We start from the raw sequence: 16142 nt of genomic DNA on the forward strand, positions 1-16142 counted from the left end.
CCTATGGAATTAGAATGTCCACTGCCAAGATTTGAAGAGACACTTCTTCAAAGAAGATACATTGATAGCAGATGAGCACATGAAAAGTGCTTGATTTCATTAGAGAAATGCAAATTAAAACCACTATTCCATTTCTATAAAATTTCTAGAAAACACAAGCTAATCTGTATCACAGAAAGCAGATCATTGGTTGCCAGGGTGGAAGAGCAAGACAAATGGGATGAGCTGGGAGATGCTGCAGGCAAGAATCACAAAAGGACGGAAGGAAACTTTTAGGCAGTAACGTATATGTTCACTATTCTGATTGCATTGACTGTCTCATGGCTGTATACATCCTTCGAAACTTATGAAATTGTACACTTTATGTAAGCTTAGTTCACTATATGTCAGTTATCCCTCAATAAATCTGGTTAAGGAAAAAAATGACTAGAAATAGAGGGGAGACATCCAAAGGCCAAACTCTGAACATGACCTGCAATCAAGGAGGATAATTTTAACATGAAAAGAAAATCGTAATCACATTTAAATGGAATCATTTTTAAACCACGATTCCATAATAACTGTCTAAAAAGGAGACTGATGTAAGAAATACTAATATAATAGTTGTAACACAAAAGAAGGATGACATTATTAGCAATATTTTAAAAATAAATTTTAATATGTAGAAAAGAATAGACAGAAGTGTGTTCCCCTCCTTTTTTTAAAAGTATATATGTCTACATATGAAGTTCGTTTATATGAAGAATGGATGGATTTGGGTCCTGGAAGTAGGGCAAATAGTTGAAGAAAAATAGGATCAAGAACACAAAAGATCAATCAACCCTGGTAATCACACACTGAGAAACAGTGAGAAGCAGAAGCAACACTGCTGGCCATGTGTCACCGGAGACAGTCTAACTGTATACACTCATGGACAGCCTACTGCCCTGAATCAAGTCCTCATCTCCTGGGGATAAACACCTCTGAGTAATGAAACTTTTCATTATAAATAGGTGCTAAGAGGTATGCCTCAGTTTGCACAAATGGTATTAGACCAGGTCTAGTTAAGTGCTAGTGTTTAAATATTTAAGAGGACTTTATTTATTAAATCAACAAGTTTGATTTATTAGCAGCATAAGTAGTTATATATTTTGAAACTTTTAAAGAGATTTATAAATTTAATAAATTGAGCAGTAACATAGCACAAATATTGTAACTGTATACACAGCACAACACAAAAATCCCCTTGGGTGTTAAAGATTATAATATTGTAAGTAGCAAAGATAGTTTTAGTTCTTTTATAGGCAGAAAGGTGAAGATCTCCATGTTAGTTGTTTCTAGAACTCTGTAGACACATCAGCTTGTGGCCAAAAATAATATGAGATTAGAATTGTATCATCTCATTGTGCAAATTTGGTCCCCAATTATTAGTGACAGACATATCAACAACACTCACAGTGGGTCAAATGAGGAAGCAATATGGGAGCCATCAGGGGCACCAGAAGCCAGGTTCTCAAGTGCAGTAGAGGATTCCAGAGGAGCACGGCTCTGAGGTGACCCACATCTGTGGCAGCTCCAGCGACAATGACAATAAACTATACAGTTACCACTTGCTGAATTCTAGGCGTGTTCGGTCAATTGAATCCTAACAATCCTTGATGAAGCTGCTGTTGTTGTTATTGCTATTATTAACAACAGGTGGAAACTGAAACACACAAATTTGCTCCTGGTGGCACTTGGCACATTAGATCAATTACCAACCTGGATTTGAATTTAGAAATGCCTAGCTCCAAAGCTCTTAAACTGGCACATAGTGAGCACTCTAGATCCTAAATAATAAACAATTCCAAACCTTAGGTGCAGTACACCTGTTGTATCGAGCCAAGAGGGGGTAGTGATCCTCCCTATACCCCATCCAGATGGAATGGCCCCGTTTTTGTTTGCTTGTTGCCCACTGATTAGATGTCTTAAAGGAGCCTCTTTCTCTTGATTGACACCTGTGGACTGCGTATCACCCTGATAGGTGAGAAATAGTCATCAGGAGAGAATGCAATGGCCACCATGACAGAGTTGAGTTCCACAGAAGAAAAGAATAAGTACTCCCAAGATACGCAAGTGGATGAGAAGCTCATTCTCAGGAAAGGTAAACTCAACCTCGGCTACTTGGTTTTAGGATTTTATGGGGGGTTCTTTATCTACAATGTGATAATACAAAGAAATGAATTTATATTTTGTAAGTTGTTTAATTCTTTTAGAAAATCAGATACTATTAATGTACATTTTGCAAATACATGAAGGAAACAAATACCACTATTCTAAAAATGTCTTTTATTTTTGATGATTACCTTCTAATCTTTGTCCATATACATTTACATTCTCGATAATTGCTACCAAATATCTACACGCAGTATTGTGTATTCTGCTTGTTATTGCATGTAATTTTATAAACATAATTGTATTTCTTAATTAGGTAAAGTAAGAAAAATTAATTACAGAAGGTTTGAAAAGTCAAGAAATGAAAAAAAGTTTTTAATAAGCTTAATTCAACCACTGTAATTTGTTTTTATTGTCTTCCTTTTATATTTATATGTTACATAGTTCTATGCTGTATATTTTTCAATTTGACAACAGTTACTTTTCCATACACTTTATAATACTCACAATCATTATTCTTAAAGGATATATATTATTATTCCAATACATCCAATAGTTAAAGTATTATTTACCTGAAAAATCCTCCTGTGGTTGGATATTTAAGTTGTGGAGGTTTGTTACTTAGCTATTATATATATGTTGTTACATATTATTATGTTTATATGTTTATATGTTTATAATGTTGTATGTATATAACATATATACTATGTGTTATAGATATGTTATATATTATATGTGTACATTATATATATTATATACATTATATATTATAACATTATATATATTCTAGGATATATATAAAATATATATATGAATGTCGTTTAATATAAGACTTGTCTACAGTTGGAATTTTTATTTCCTCAGGGTTTATTCCTAAGAAATTAAAAATTTTAAGCAAAAGTTGTAAACATTTCATTTCCATTAGCCACTATAGAACCTTAGGGTGTTTTTGGGTTTTTCTTTGAGGAAGATTAGCCCTGAGCTAACATCTGCTGCTAATCCTCCTCTTTTTGCTGAGGAAGTCTGGCCCTCAGCTAACATCCGTGCCCATCTTCCTCTACTTTATATGTGGGACTCCTACCACAGCCTGGCTTGCCAATCGGTGCCATGTCCACACCCGGGATCCGAACTGGCGAACCCCAGGCCGCCAAAGCGGAACATGCACACTTAACTGCTGCACCACCGGGCAGGCCCCAGAACCTTAGTTTTTAATATGAGCAAAAGTGAAGTCCCAGAGAAGATTCTGAGCAAAAGAGGGGGTGATCTAATTTATGGCATGACAATTTACTCCAGTTGCTGTATTGGGAATAGATTGGAAGAAGGAAGTCGAGTTGAAGGCTATTGCAAAAATCCAGTCAAGGCATGTTGGTAGAATCACATGGAAGAGACTCTAAACCAAAAGAAGCAGTGGCCCTGGTGAGAAGTGGTTGGATTCTACGTACATTTTGAATGTAAAGACAACAGTATGTACCAGACAGATTGGACATAAGATGTAAAAGAAAGAAATCAAGGATAATTATAGCGTTTGGAAGGATGGAATTTCCATCAACGGAATTGAGAAAGAATCCGGGCAGAGCGAGTTTGGGAGTGGAGCTCAGGAACTAGTTTTGGATCTAAGTTTGATTTGTTGATTAGTTGATCGATTGATTTTTAGTGGAACAAAAAAATGATGCATCTTAAAATCAACGGCAGCTCCAATTTTACAAAGTGCAATATTACTATTATATCTTGACTTTATTTTGATTTAGAACATGAGATATTACTGCAACATTAATTTTCCATATATTTAATCAGTCATCTCAGCACCACTGATTACATCATTTAGCTTTCTTCTATTAGTTGCCATAACATTCTTTACTCACTATATCGTTCTTTTGGAAGTTTTTCTATTGTTCCTTGGATTTTTTTGCTTATTCTTTTTTCCATATAATGATGTATTACCATTTTACCCTCATGACAAATTTCAATGCTTTATAATGCAAAGATCTTTCAATGCTTGCCCTCGCCTCCAAAAAAATTCTTGTGTAGTCTGTTAATATATTCTGTTGATATTTATTATTTTTTCCAACTGTACTTATTTTCTATTCTTGCAAATGTATTACCACAAACTTAACAGCTTACAATGACACACAATTATTATGTCGTAGTTTCTGTGGGTCCGAGTTCCAGCCATGGAACTCTGGTTCTTCTCCTCTGGGTTTCACAAGACTGCAATCAAGTTGTTGGCCAGGCTGCATTCTCATTTGGAGGCTAGACTGGGAAAACCCCTCCGTGTTGGGGGGCCCATAGTTGGTGTATTAAATTAAGAATACGTAGATTCTGACCCACTGAATCAGGAGGCACAAGTCACTCATGTGGGATCAGCAGGTAGCTCACTCAGCATCAGAGCTCCCACTTCAGGGAAGTGAAAACCCCAGGGTCATTATGATTGAAGGCACAGTTTCAATACAATTATGCAAAGGAATAAAAGTCACAAGGTTTATTGCTTACAGATTCCAGAAACAAAACAGGGGAGTAGGAGATGGGAGGGATGCAATGAGCTGGGGCAAGGGCAGTCCTCCGTCCCAGGTCATAAGCAATCAGGAAATAGTGAGCAGGGTGGCAAGCACCTATTACTATAAGGTGACTGGGGATAAGGCTATTAATTTTTTGTGGACTCAACTCTAAGTGGTTCTTTTAAAGTTGCCCTGGGAAAAGCAAAGCAGGAACTTGTGGGAATCCTAACCTCGAGTCCTTATCTAAATATGCAGATTCTGGATGTGAGTAGAGTTGTCATACAGCAAAATGCCTAGGCAGCAACTCAAAATACGAGGTTCTGACTGTTTTCTCATCACAACAACTTCCAAGCTCATTTAGGTTGTTGATGGAATTCACTTCCTTATAGCTACACAGTTGAGGGTTCTGGCTTTTGGCAGGATTTTGGCTGGAGGCCACTTTCAGGTCCAAGAGGCTGTCCATAGTTCCTTACCAGGTGGCCTTCTCCAACTTTGTGCTTACTCCATGAAGCCCACAAGAAGAGTGTCTAGCTTCAATTTGCTAAGATGGAGTCTTGTATAATGTAATGTAATCATGGGACTGACATTCCATCACCTTTGCTGGCTAGAAGTAATTCATAGGTTCTGCCCCCACTCAAGGAGAGGAATTTACACAAATTTGTGAACATTATAGGGTGGAAATCATTGGGGGTCACCCTAAGAACTGTCTATTACATCAAGTTAAAAATCATGTCTCCTGGATCCTGATTAGAATAGTATTTAATTCCTCAATATAAACATCCAATTTCAAAGGTCCATGATTTATGGCATCAATGCTCTCTTCCAGTGCTTAAATACTGTGCCTTCAAAATATTTACTGATTCACACAGTCTCTCACACACATGTATAAACTCACACATTTTCATGTGGCTAAGGGGAATCATTGAAAACATTTAACAGCCAGCATGGCAATGGCACCAACCTATTAGAGTAGACACCACTGCAACAGTTCATTCAGCATGGAACCAGGAAACAAATAACTTTTAAGGACACATACAGTAGCCTGTAGAGAACACTTAATACCTAGCAAGCACCAGGCTAAGCCTTTTAAAAACACCCTCTAGTAAATCTTTCAGCACTCTCATAAGGCAGGTGTACCACCTACTCATTTGTGAGCCATCAGCCTCTTGGTTTGCTGATACTCTTTTTCAGTAGCCTTTGGCTCTAGTATCCCAAGGCAACTTGGGGAAATCAGAGGCCACAAGAACTCATAAATTAAGTTGATTTGATTGACATAGGAAATCACCACCCAGCCCTGAATCAGGAAGGAAAACCTTTGCAAAGATATTATATTTGAGCCCCTCATTCTAATTACAGTATATTTTCCAGCTTCTTCCAAATTATTCCTCCCCTCTCCATTCACTACAAAGACTTGTGTTTCACTTAAAGAAAAAACATAGTGGCCTTGAGGAGAAGGCTCTTTTCTTAATTTCAAGGCACTTCTTTTCCGGAAGTTTGGAGGACATTTTGAAGACGCAGGGTGTTGCTTTCTTCTCCCACACTATACAGCCATATAAACCCCACAGATGAGTGCTCTTGGGTTGTAGCAAAGGTATTCTCATGGCATCATCTGGGACAAAATAAAAGCCACCATACACATGCAAAACGGTGGCTAAGAGCATAGACACCTGAGCTACACTGTTAGCTGGCCTCTCTGCACCTGTGTTTCCTCATCTATATAATGTGGATAGTAGTAGCAGCCACCTCCTAGGATTGTTGTAAGGATTAAATGAGTTAATTCTCAGTCATCATGTTACATAGCCTATCACAACCTGACACACCCACTGACTCTCTCCTCACTGAAGCCATTTTTCCCTTGGCTTCCAGAATGCCACACTCTCCTGGTTTTCTTCCTACCCCACTGACCATTCCTTTTCAGGTTCCATTGCTGGTTTCTCCCCATTTACCCAACCTCTAAACATTGGAGAGCCCCAGAGTCAGTCTTTGGTTCTCTTTTCTCTTTATTCTCACTTCCGAAATATCATGGCTTCAAGTATCATCTGTAGGTTATTAACTCCCAATGTTATTTCTCAACCCCTACCTGTCTTCTCAACTCTAGAGTTGTATGTCGAACAACATTCTCAACACTTTCTCTTGGGTGCCTAAGAGGCATCTCAGTCTTAACTGTCCGATAATAAGCTCTTTATCAACCTCGCTTCCCCAATCTGCTCCTCCCATAGAACTCTCTTCCTCAGTGACTGGCAACACCATTTGTCTAGTTGTTTACACTAAGAACCTCTCCAATGCCCCTCCCCAGTCCATCTGTAAAATTGAAACCTTGATTTACTTTAGTTGACTGGGATTTACCTGGGATCTGATTACGTCTTAGCTCCTCTATGGCTAGCATCCTAGTCCAAGGTTTTTCATTTCTCTTCTGGATTATTGCAATAGTTTCTTCCTGGCGATAGTCATCTTTTCTGGAAATACAAAAACACATTATTTGCACGCTGTACTTATTTCTTTTTCTACTATTTTTTCATCATATTTGTTCATTGTGGCTGTTAATTTCTCTAATGAGAAAAACTTCCTAGAGGTTTAATTTCAAAATCTAAATGAAAGTTTGTCCCCAATGCCTGAAGACAAATGAGAAGAATAACCAACTACATAACCAATGAACAATTCTTTCAAAGGTTAAAATTTACAGTATACATATAATTTAGAATACAGTACATATAATATAAATTGTATAATTTAAATATGTACACATATACATATTTTTATTTATATGTATGTATTTACTTTTAGTATATGTGTGTACTATATATCTATATCTGTATCTATGTCTATATCTATTTACTTATGAGTAATTTCATCAACTATAGAATAAAATAACCTAGGAATGGGAGAGACAAAATTACAGGAAAGACAGAATGCCCCAGAGCAAGTCAGGGTCTATAAAACCATGGTATAAACCACCCTTTGCCTCAACTCAGTGATTTCCTCCTTTTGTAGCTTTCCTTCCTAAAGCCAGTAGAAATGCCATCTAAATCATCCAGTGATGATCTGTGGTCCTTTTCTGTATTACAACTTGTGAAAGACAAATGATGTCTCCATATGGAAAGCACTAATGTAATGTCATAATGTTTCCAGCTCCAAGCTTGTGTTCCACCCGCTATGGAATAGCCTTCCTCGCACATCTCTGCAACTTCACAATAATGGCACAAAATGTTATCATGAACATCTCCATGGTCACCATGGTCAACAGTACAGGCCATCAGTCCCAGTTTAACAACTCCACTGAGGGGCCGCCTGTTGACTCATTTGGAGGCCCAAATAATGCCCCAAAGAGTCTTCCTGCAGGGGTAAGCAATGCAAGATTTAAGTTGTGCTCTTATTTTTCTGTTTGTTTGTTTGGACATTTGTTTTTCTAGAGTTTATAGATTAGAAAGTTTTAATTAAGAAAATAGTGATTTGAAAGCAAGCAAAAGTCTAAAGAGGCTTCTTAAGTTATGGAAGAGTCTTCCTGTGAATGGCTTACTACAGCCTTCTCTGTTTCTAGAAGGCCCCTGTGTATGACTGGAGCCCTCAAATCCAAGGCATCATCTTTGGTTCTATCAACTATGGCATGCTGCTGACACTGGTTCCCGGTGGATACCTGGCTGGAAGAGTAGGAACAAAACGAGTGCTTGGTTTTTCTTTGTTTGGATCCTCAATTCTCAGTCTCTTCACCCCTCTGGCAGCTGACCTTGGACTGGTTTTCCTTATTGCAACACGACTTCTCCAGGGCCTAACCCAGGTAGCTAGGCATTTTATAAATATGAGCTGGATGTGAATTTCTATACGGTACCACGTATCAAGAACTCTATTTTTATTTCAGGGATCAGTCTTTGGGGGTCAGTTTGCACTTTGGGAGAGATGGGGTCCTCCACATGAACGAAGCCGCCTCTGCTCCTTTGCTTTATCAGGTAAAAACATATAACTAAAGTGAGTCTGCTACAATCTCACATTCTCGCACTGGGTTCCTTCACAATTTTTCTGTTGCATGATTCTCTGTCTTCTCCTCAATGTTGATCAAGTATTTATCAATTAGAGAGATGGATCGTTTGTGACATGACTTTCAGTTATTTTTCCCTAGGTTGTCATTTGTAATGTGACTTTGCCTATACTGATTTTTTCCATTTTAAAAAAATATATTTTTGTAGTGTCAAATTGATCATTCTTTTCTTTTACGGCTTTTGAATTTTGAGTCATAGGTGGAAAGTTCATAAAAGCATCCACCAGTGGTTTTTCTTGAATTTGTATGATTCTGTTTTTATATTATTTTGGAGTTTATGCTAATATTCATTGTAAGGTATGGATCCAACTTAATCTTCTTTGGAATTGCTCTCAGTTTTCCTGAGAATTTCTTTCTGATAAGGATCTGCCTGAACAGTGTACCTGGAATAAATATTCTGGAGGGAGAAGCTTAGGTTATATCAGGGAAGAATGAAAAATGGAAAGAATATGGCTAACAAACAGGAGATTGCCTAAATGGGTGCTGGGAAGAAAAGAAGGGTAACTTTCTAGGTAACTTGTAGATATCAAGAGAGCCAGGGACTCTTCAAGTCCGGCAAACAAACCACACACACACACAGACACACACACACACACACACACACACACTTGCACCCTACCTGACCTCATGCTCCTCTAGAGCCCTTAACAGCCCTGGAGGATTAGTCTCTGTCATCAGAGCTTGTATTCACTGATTAGGGAATGGAGGCTCCAATTTGGACTAAAGAAACTCACTTCAGTTAACAAAACTAAGGGAGGTCCTCAAATATAAAGAGAATTGACCTCCATAAATCCTCAAACATTTGAAGGAAACCAAGAGCATGAAAGAGAGAGACCAAACCCAAAACCATAAGAACAAGTCCAAATGAAAAATAAATTAATAAAGGAATTAGAAGAAAATTTTAAATAATTGACAAATAACATCAGAGAAATCCAAGGGAACATGGGTAGGCAGCATTTGTTTAAAAAGAACAGATTGCGTAAAAAACAGTTACTGCTAATTAAAAATATGATTGCCAAAATTTTTAATCAAAATGAGTAATCTGAATTTCTAAATGAAGGGAGATGACCGTTAAATTAGTGAATTGGACAGATAGGTTGAGGGATTATCCCAGAATACAATGCAAGAAAATCAGGAGTTGGAAAACAAAAGAAAATTTAAAAGACTTGGAAGGAAGACAGTGATCTTATACAAGGGGCAATGCCCTTTCCTCTCATTGCTTATTATACAAGGATAGAGCAACTGGAATAGGTAAACTGAGAGTGACTAGAGGAATCTTAGAAACCTACAAGACTGCAAGTTCCAGAGATCTCCTTGTGTTTAGTGTTGGAGGAATATCTTGGCATACCCAGGCAGGTGGTCTTTTCTGGCCTTTAGAACCTGGTTCAGAGAGCACAGAGCCTTTGGCTGTCTGAGAGAGTCCAATAGAAAGTCACTGGAGGAACCCATCAATAGGTGGAGTAGACAGAATCTACCTGCTTACCTCAGTAGTTCTTATACAAACTGCCATTTCCAGTGATACTGGGGTTCCTCAGCAGGCTGCACTAGTGAACAGGATCACTCAGCCCATGAGGTTGGAGGAGGACTCCCCAAAAAAGGCTCCTGCCCTCAGTGGAAGGGCCCAGGTACTGCCAGCCTCTAGGAAAAAATGGATCTTCCTCTAAGGGGGCCCACAGTGGCACATCTATAGGCAGGAAAGTTTGTAGCCACTTTAGGAGCTCAATAACTTAAGAGAGGAGGACTAAGTAGCCCAAACAGAATTGCCAGCTCATATTTGAGACAGGCCTCATAGATGATGGAAACACATACATACACACACGCACACACCCCTTTAATCTAAAGATGATGCAATATCATACAGCAATGAAAATGAAGAAACTATAGCTGCATGCAATAACATGGGTAAGTTTTAGAAACGCAAATGTTGAATGAATAAAGCATGTCTAAAATTGCCTTAATGCAATGGAAGCCCCAGTTATACTACCAGGCAAGCTATCCCAGAGGTCATGGAACAGATAGGCTCACAGGCCAAATTAGGTACTATAATTGCACAGTTTGTTAAACCACAGAGTGAGAGGTAAGATGCAAAATGGGGTAAATTAACACATTTAAGATAGGGTGCAACCAGGTGGAAGGACCACACCACCTGAGTCAAGCATGCAGAATGTTCAAACACTATCTCTCTGTCTGACTCTCTCTCTCTATCTCTCTCTATCTCTCTGTTTCTTTCTCTGCTCCATCATCCTTCCCACTGATGGTGTGGATATGAGAACCAGCGTTGGGCTTCAAGCAAAAGAGCCCACAGAGGGGAGGCATCCTGGGCCAATGACACACACTCACTCTATGGGAGAGAAAATGGGATGAGTGCAGCTGACCACAGCTCAGTTTACTAAGTAACCTATTAGTGTCATGGGTTTTATTTATGTTTCTTACACAGAGGACACAAAGGGCCAGAATGGGTATTCCCAGTGGATGGCTAAATTAGGCCTTCACAAATATTGCGTCAGCAATGCTGTGCTGGTAAACAGGCTCTGTAGGAAGAAAAAAGAAAAAAGCTGATTTATAGTATTTATCAATTTCTGTTCTCTAAATACTCCCACTATGGCTGATTTAAAGATATCCACCCTAAGTCACTGAATGCAGGGTTAGGAAGAGGTGTTCACAATGAAATTTCACCAGCTCCAGCACTCCACTGATTGAGTGCTCATATGCCCTGAGAATGTACAGGGTCTCATGTTTATAATTATTGCCTGACTAATGTTATGTGTCTCTTGGTCTTTGTATCTTTTTCTGTCTATATTCAAAGACAAACATGTTATTTTTAGTAAATTACTTGTCTTTAATTAACACAGCTTATAAATCTCGTCTCTCTATCTCACAATCTGCTGACTTAATCATTGTCTATACCTAAGATATCTTAGGATATTTTCCTGTGTCTTATAAGATGAATTTATTCATCTTCTATGGTAGAAATAAAAATTCTTGAATAATAAAGCAAGGACACATTACAATGTCCTAGATGAGAACATCCAGGATGATATCACCTTAATAAAGATCAAAAAATCAAAACAAAACATACGCATTAGGTATACATATACATATATGATTCATATATATATCGTATAACATATATATGAACAACATATATGATACAGTTCTCATACACAGATAGATAGATATGTTTGAGCATTAAGTGATTCACCATGCACATAAATCAAGTATTAGCTGTGAACTACAATGCATCTGAATGGAGATCAGATTACAGTCTGGCATTCAGTGGGAAAATGAGATATAACAAGACATACCGAAACTTCTCAGTACATATACAGTGGTACATATACAGACTATATTTAAAGCCCTGGGACCGAATGCTATCACCCAGACAAAGAACATAGATGGAGAAGAAAACTAAGGAAAGAGCTCTGAAGCCTCCAAAATTCAGGCCTCCAACAGAGGAGGATAAGAGGCCAGTAGAAGGGGCTAAGAAGCTTCCTATGAGGCCACTGGACAACATTCAAGCAGAGGTGAAGGGTGAGCTGTACCACATACTGCTAGGGTTGAGCAAATAGCCGTGGGTTTGGCAAGCTGAAGGTCATTAAAGGCCTTGACAAGAACCATGGCAATGTGGGGTGCACGGCAGGGAGCGGGGCGGGTTGGAAGAGTGTTTGGAGTTGGCTGAGGAAGGAAAGGAAGTGGAAGCAGTAAGCACAGCCTTTTGAGAAGTTTTGCCCTGAAGAGAAGCAGAGAAATGGTAAAGTACACGGAGCCTCTGAAGAGGTCGAAAGTTTTGTTTTGTTTTGTTTTGGACATGGGCTTTATGAAGGTACGTTTGCATGTGGATGGGAGAGATCCAGGAGTTGAGGAAGTAAGTGAGGATGCAGAAGTGAAGTGCATTCTCAGAGTACCTAGGTCTGGAGCAGATTGGAGGAGATGTGGTCCAGAAGACAAGAGGAGGCCTGGTCTTGAGTGAATGCAAGAACCTGTCCTCCATCGTAACTGGAGTAAAGGCAGAAGGTTCAGGGAAAAGATGCAGATTTGGTGGACTTAGTGGTGGAAAATGCACTGATTTCCATCTTCATCTATTGGTGCCCTGGAATCACGCAGCCTCATTTCAAATGCTGCCTTTCCTTGTTATTAGCTGTGTGACTTTGGGCTAGTTATTTAACTTTTCCATGTCTCTATTTCCTAAATTCTAAATTTTGATACTAGAACTTAAAAGAAATAACACAGGTAACATGCTTAAATAAACAGCATGGCTAAATGAGAAGGAAAACATAAATGACCATTTTTTTTTAAACTATGAGATGGGGAAAACCTTTTAAGCAAGGGAGTAAATCTACAAGTCATTCCAGAGGAGATGCATAGATCCCACCCCATAAAAGCTTACACTTGCTGAATTACAAAACGCACCATACACAAAGTTAAAGTTGTTTGAATAGAATTGTAGCCAGCATACTAGACAGAAGATTATTATTCATTATACATACAGATTCTGTAAATTGAGACAAAGTTAAACAAGCGAAAGAAAGAAAGAAAGAAAGAAAGAAAGAAAGAAAAAGAAAGAAAGAAAGAAAGAAAGAAAAAGAAAGAAAGAAAGAAAGAAAGAAAAAAGATTATGAACAGACAGTTCACAGAAGAAATAAAAATGATTAGCGGAGGAAAAAATATTCAGCTTCACTATAAAAAGGAAATAATGAGATTCTGTTTTACATTTATATTTGGAAAACTATTTTTATAGACTTCGAGGATGTCCTCATCCAGGAGATGAGGAAAAAACCAATATTTGTTGGCAATTTAATTTGGTATAGCCTTTTCGCAGAATAATTCAGTAGTAGCTATAAAAATTTAAAATGCACATAGTTTTTGACCTAACAAGTCTACTTATGATATTCAATTGTAGAGAAATAAATTATGTTTATGTTCAGAAATGATGATTAAGTTTATGTTCAAAAATAACAATAATTAGGTAGAATCTACAGTGACATGGAAATACAAGAACAATTGTTAAATGAAAAAGGAATGTCACAGGCCAACAGGTGCATTATGATTCCATTTATTTAAAAATAATAACTCATATACATATATATGAAATTTGACAAGTTGATGTTAATGTTCATCTGGAAAATAAAAAAACATAATAGACAGTTTGAAAACGTTGTAAAAAAGAAATGTGCCCTACTGTATATGAGAATATTCTGTAAAGCTGTGGAAATTAAAAGTGTTAGTACACACTTATAGATAAATCTATCTAGCTTCCTGTCTGTGTATTACAGAAACGCATTTACAAAGAGAGAAGTGTGTGTGTAGATATACATTATGTACGTGTGCACAGAGGAAAAGGTATGCAATTATGTATCACATAACAAACAGTTGCTAATGGTTAACATCAGAGAGAAGAAGAGCAGGAGATTAGTGGGGCATGTGAGGGAAACTAGGTCTTTGTGGTAATTTACTTTTACAATAAGCACATATTATATGACTTGTATAATTAAAAGTTTAAAAAGTGTAAAATAAAGCATGGCTCTCATCTGCAATGTTACTAGGAAACAGCCAGAATAATGAATCCTCAGAAGAACATATGAACTAAATCATAAATCTGAAGTTCATGTATTCCAGTATGCTCGTCTCCTTATGGTTTGGCGACAACTGCTCTATAACACGTTACTGTCATTCTGTAGGTTTCTGTCAGGTGGAGTCCAGAGGCCCATTGTTACTCTCTGTCCCTTTGCAGGAATGATAATGGGAGCCTTCATGGCCATCCTCCTGGGTGGTGTCATCTCTCAAGCCCTGGGGTGGCCTTTCGTCTTCTATATCTTTGGTAAGCTATTGTCTCCCCATTTGCAGGAGTTCATATTCAGAGAGATTCTTCTGAGCATCTATCTGTGTGTACTTTTCTGGAGGACATGAGTCAAGAGAGAAAAATCCTAGAAAAACAAAGTGTCTTAATATAATATTAGGGAAAAACTAACCCACACCATCAAAGAATTTAGAAGCCCTCCTACCCATGATGCTATTAACCAACCCTAATGCATTATTAACACAAAATGACTGGGTACCCTCTTGCCGGCAGCAGGGGACAGGCTTGCAGAGCAGTGGTTGTGAGAGATGGGAGAAAGAAGTCCAGAGAGAGAGCTGCTGCTGTGGATTTTTAAGCATGGCAATGAAGGTCCTGGAAAAGGCTCAAGTTGCCTAAAGGAGAGAAAACACCAACTACCAATAGGATGAATTTTGCCTACTCCAGCATTTTCCCCCAGAGCCTTCCATTTAACTAATGGAAATCAAGAGCAACCTCTTCCTCCACCACTTCAGACTTCAGTAGCTTCTACATTCTGCTTTCAAATCTCCCCCCACCTTATGTGTATTTGTTTAAACATCTGTCTCTCTTTGTGGGCAAGATGAGCTCCTGGAAGCCAGAGATGAAGCCTTCTTGGTTCCTTGGACCCTGCAGTCTCTGGCACATAGTAAGGGCTGAATAAATATTTGTTGAATCAAACTTATGGAAGACAGAGTTACCCTTTCCGTGGCTCTGTCAGGAAGTGCTTACTAATAACTGTAACCTGACATTTTTCACTTGCCTTGGTGGGGTCTATTGATATAACTTTCTTCTTAACCTAAGTTCTCAACACTCCTTCCTGTTCCTACACACTAATAGATTCTAGAAACACCAGGATGCTTTCCTTTACCAGAACAGCATCTTCACTGATGGGCTGTCATGGGTTTTCCTCACACAGCTCCCTCTGCCTGAGGGACCTTTCCCTGCTTCTGCAATTATTGATGTCCTACATCCTTCATGAGTCATCCTCCTGTGAAGCCTTTCTCTTTTCCTCATTTTAAATTATTCTTTTCTTCATGCTTACACAGTATTTTGTTCATAATTCACTTACTCTCCAATTCATGTCATACTTAGTACCATGTAGTCCATAAGTCTATCCACTCCAGTAGACAGTGGACTCCACTGTGACCATGATAGATCTTAGTCGTCTTTGTTGTCCCCACCCCCTGGCAGTACTAGACATACTTGTTGAACAAATGAGTTAAACCTAATTGAATTGTTTAGAATTTTGCTCATGAATGTTTAAATTGCTTCATTTGTATGATGCTACAAATATTAAGCTAAAGTCAGACAGAATTATTTTTTTTCTTTTTTTCTTTTTTTTTTTTGCTGAAGAAGATTTGCCCTGAGCTAAATTCTGTTGCCAATCTTCCTCTATTTTGTGTATGAGCCACCACCACAGCATGGCCACTGACAGACAAGTGGTATAGGTCCATGCCTGGGAACCAAACCTGGGCCACTGAAGCAGAGTACACTGAACTTCACCACAAGGCCACTGGGGCTGGCCCCAGAATAAATTTTTAAATAACAGTAATAATAATGACAATAGTAATTAACTATAAAATAATTACTATGTAACAGGCTCTAAAGGTTTTATGTACATTTTCTCACTTAACATTTAAATAACCATGTGAGGTTGGTATTATTA

At 38.2% G+C, this 16142-nt stretch overlaps 1 protein-coding gene across 6 annotated transcripts in view; it reads left to right on the forward strand.

Annotated features, from left to right (window-relative positions):
* SLC17A3 (solute carrier family 17 member 3) overlaps positions 1-16142 on the forward strand; it is a 34588-nt gene that overhangs the window by 5299 nt on the left and 13147 nt on the right. For 2 of the 6 annotated variants that reach the window (XR_006885214.1, XM_046639018.1), the window contains exons 2-6: positions 2003-2122; positions 7758-7969; positions 8167-8403; positions 8485-8572; positions 14393-14479. Coding sequence is in view for 5 of the 6 variants with exons in the window: in XM_046639018.1 (XP_046494974.1) it covers positions 2032-2122; positions 7758-7969; positions 8167-8403; positions 8485-8572; positions 14393-14479 (715 nt within the window). In the remaining variant the exon portion in view is untranslated. The remainder of the gene's footprint in view (positions 1-2002; positions 2123-7757; positions 7970-8166; positions 8404-8484; positions 8573-14392; positions 14480-16142) is intronic. The other 4 variants (XM_046639019.1, XM_046639020.1, XM_046639022.1 and 1 more) reach the window with 4 other exon arrangements.

This window comes from Equus quagga, chromosome 15, assembly GCF_021613505.1.
Source record: "Equus quagga isolate Etosha38 chromosome 15, UCLA_HA_Equagga_1.0, whole genome shotgun sequence".
In the NCBI taxonomy this organism is placed as follows: Eukaryota; Metazoa; Chordata; class Mammalia; order Perissodactyla; family Equidae; genus Equus; species Equus quagga.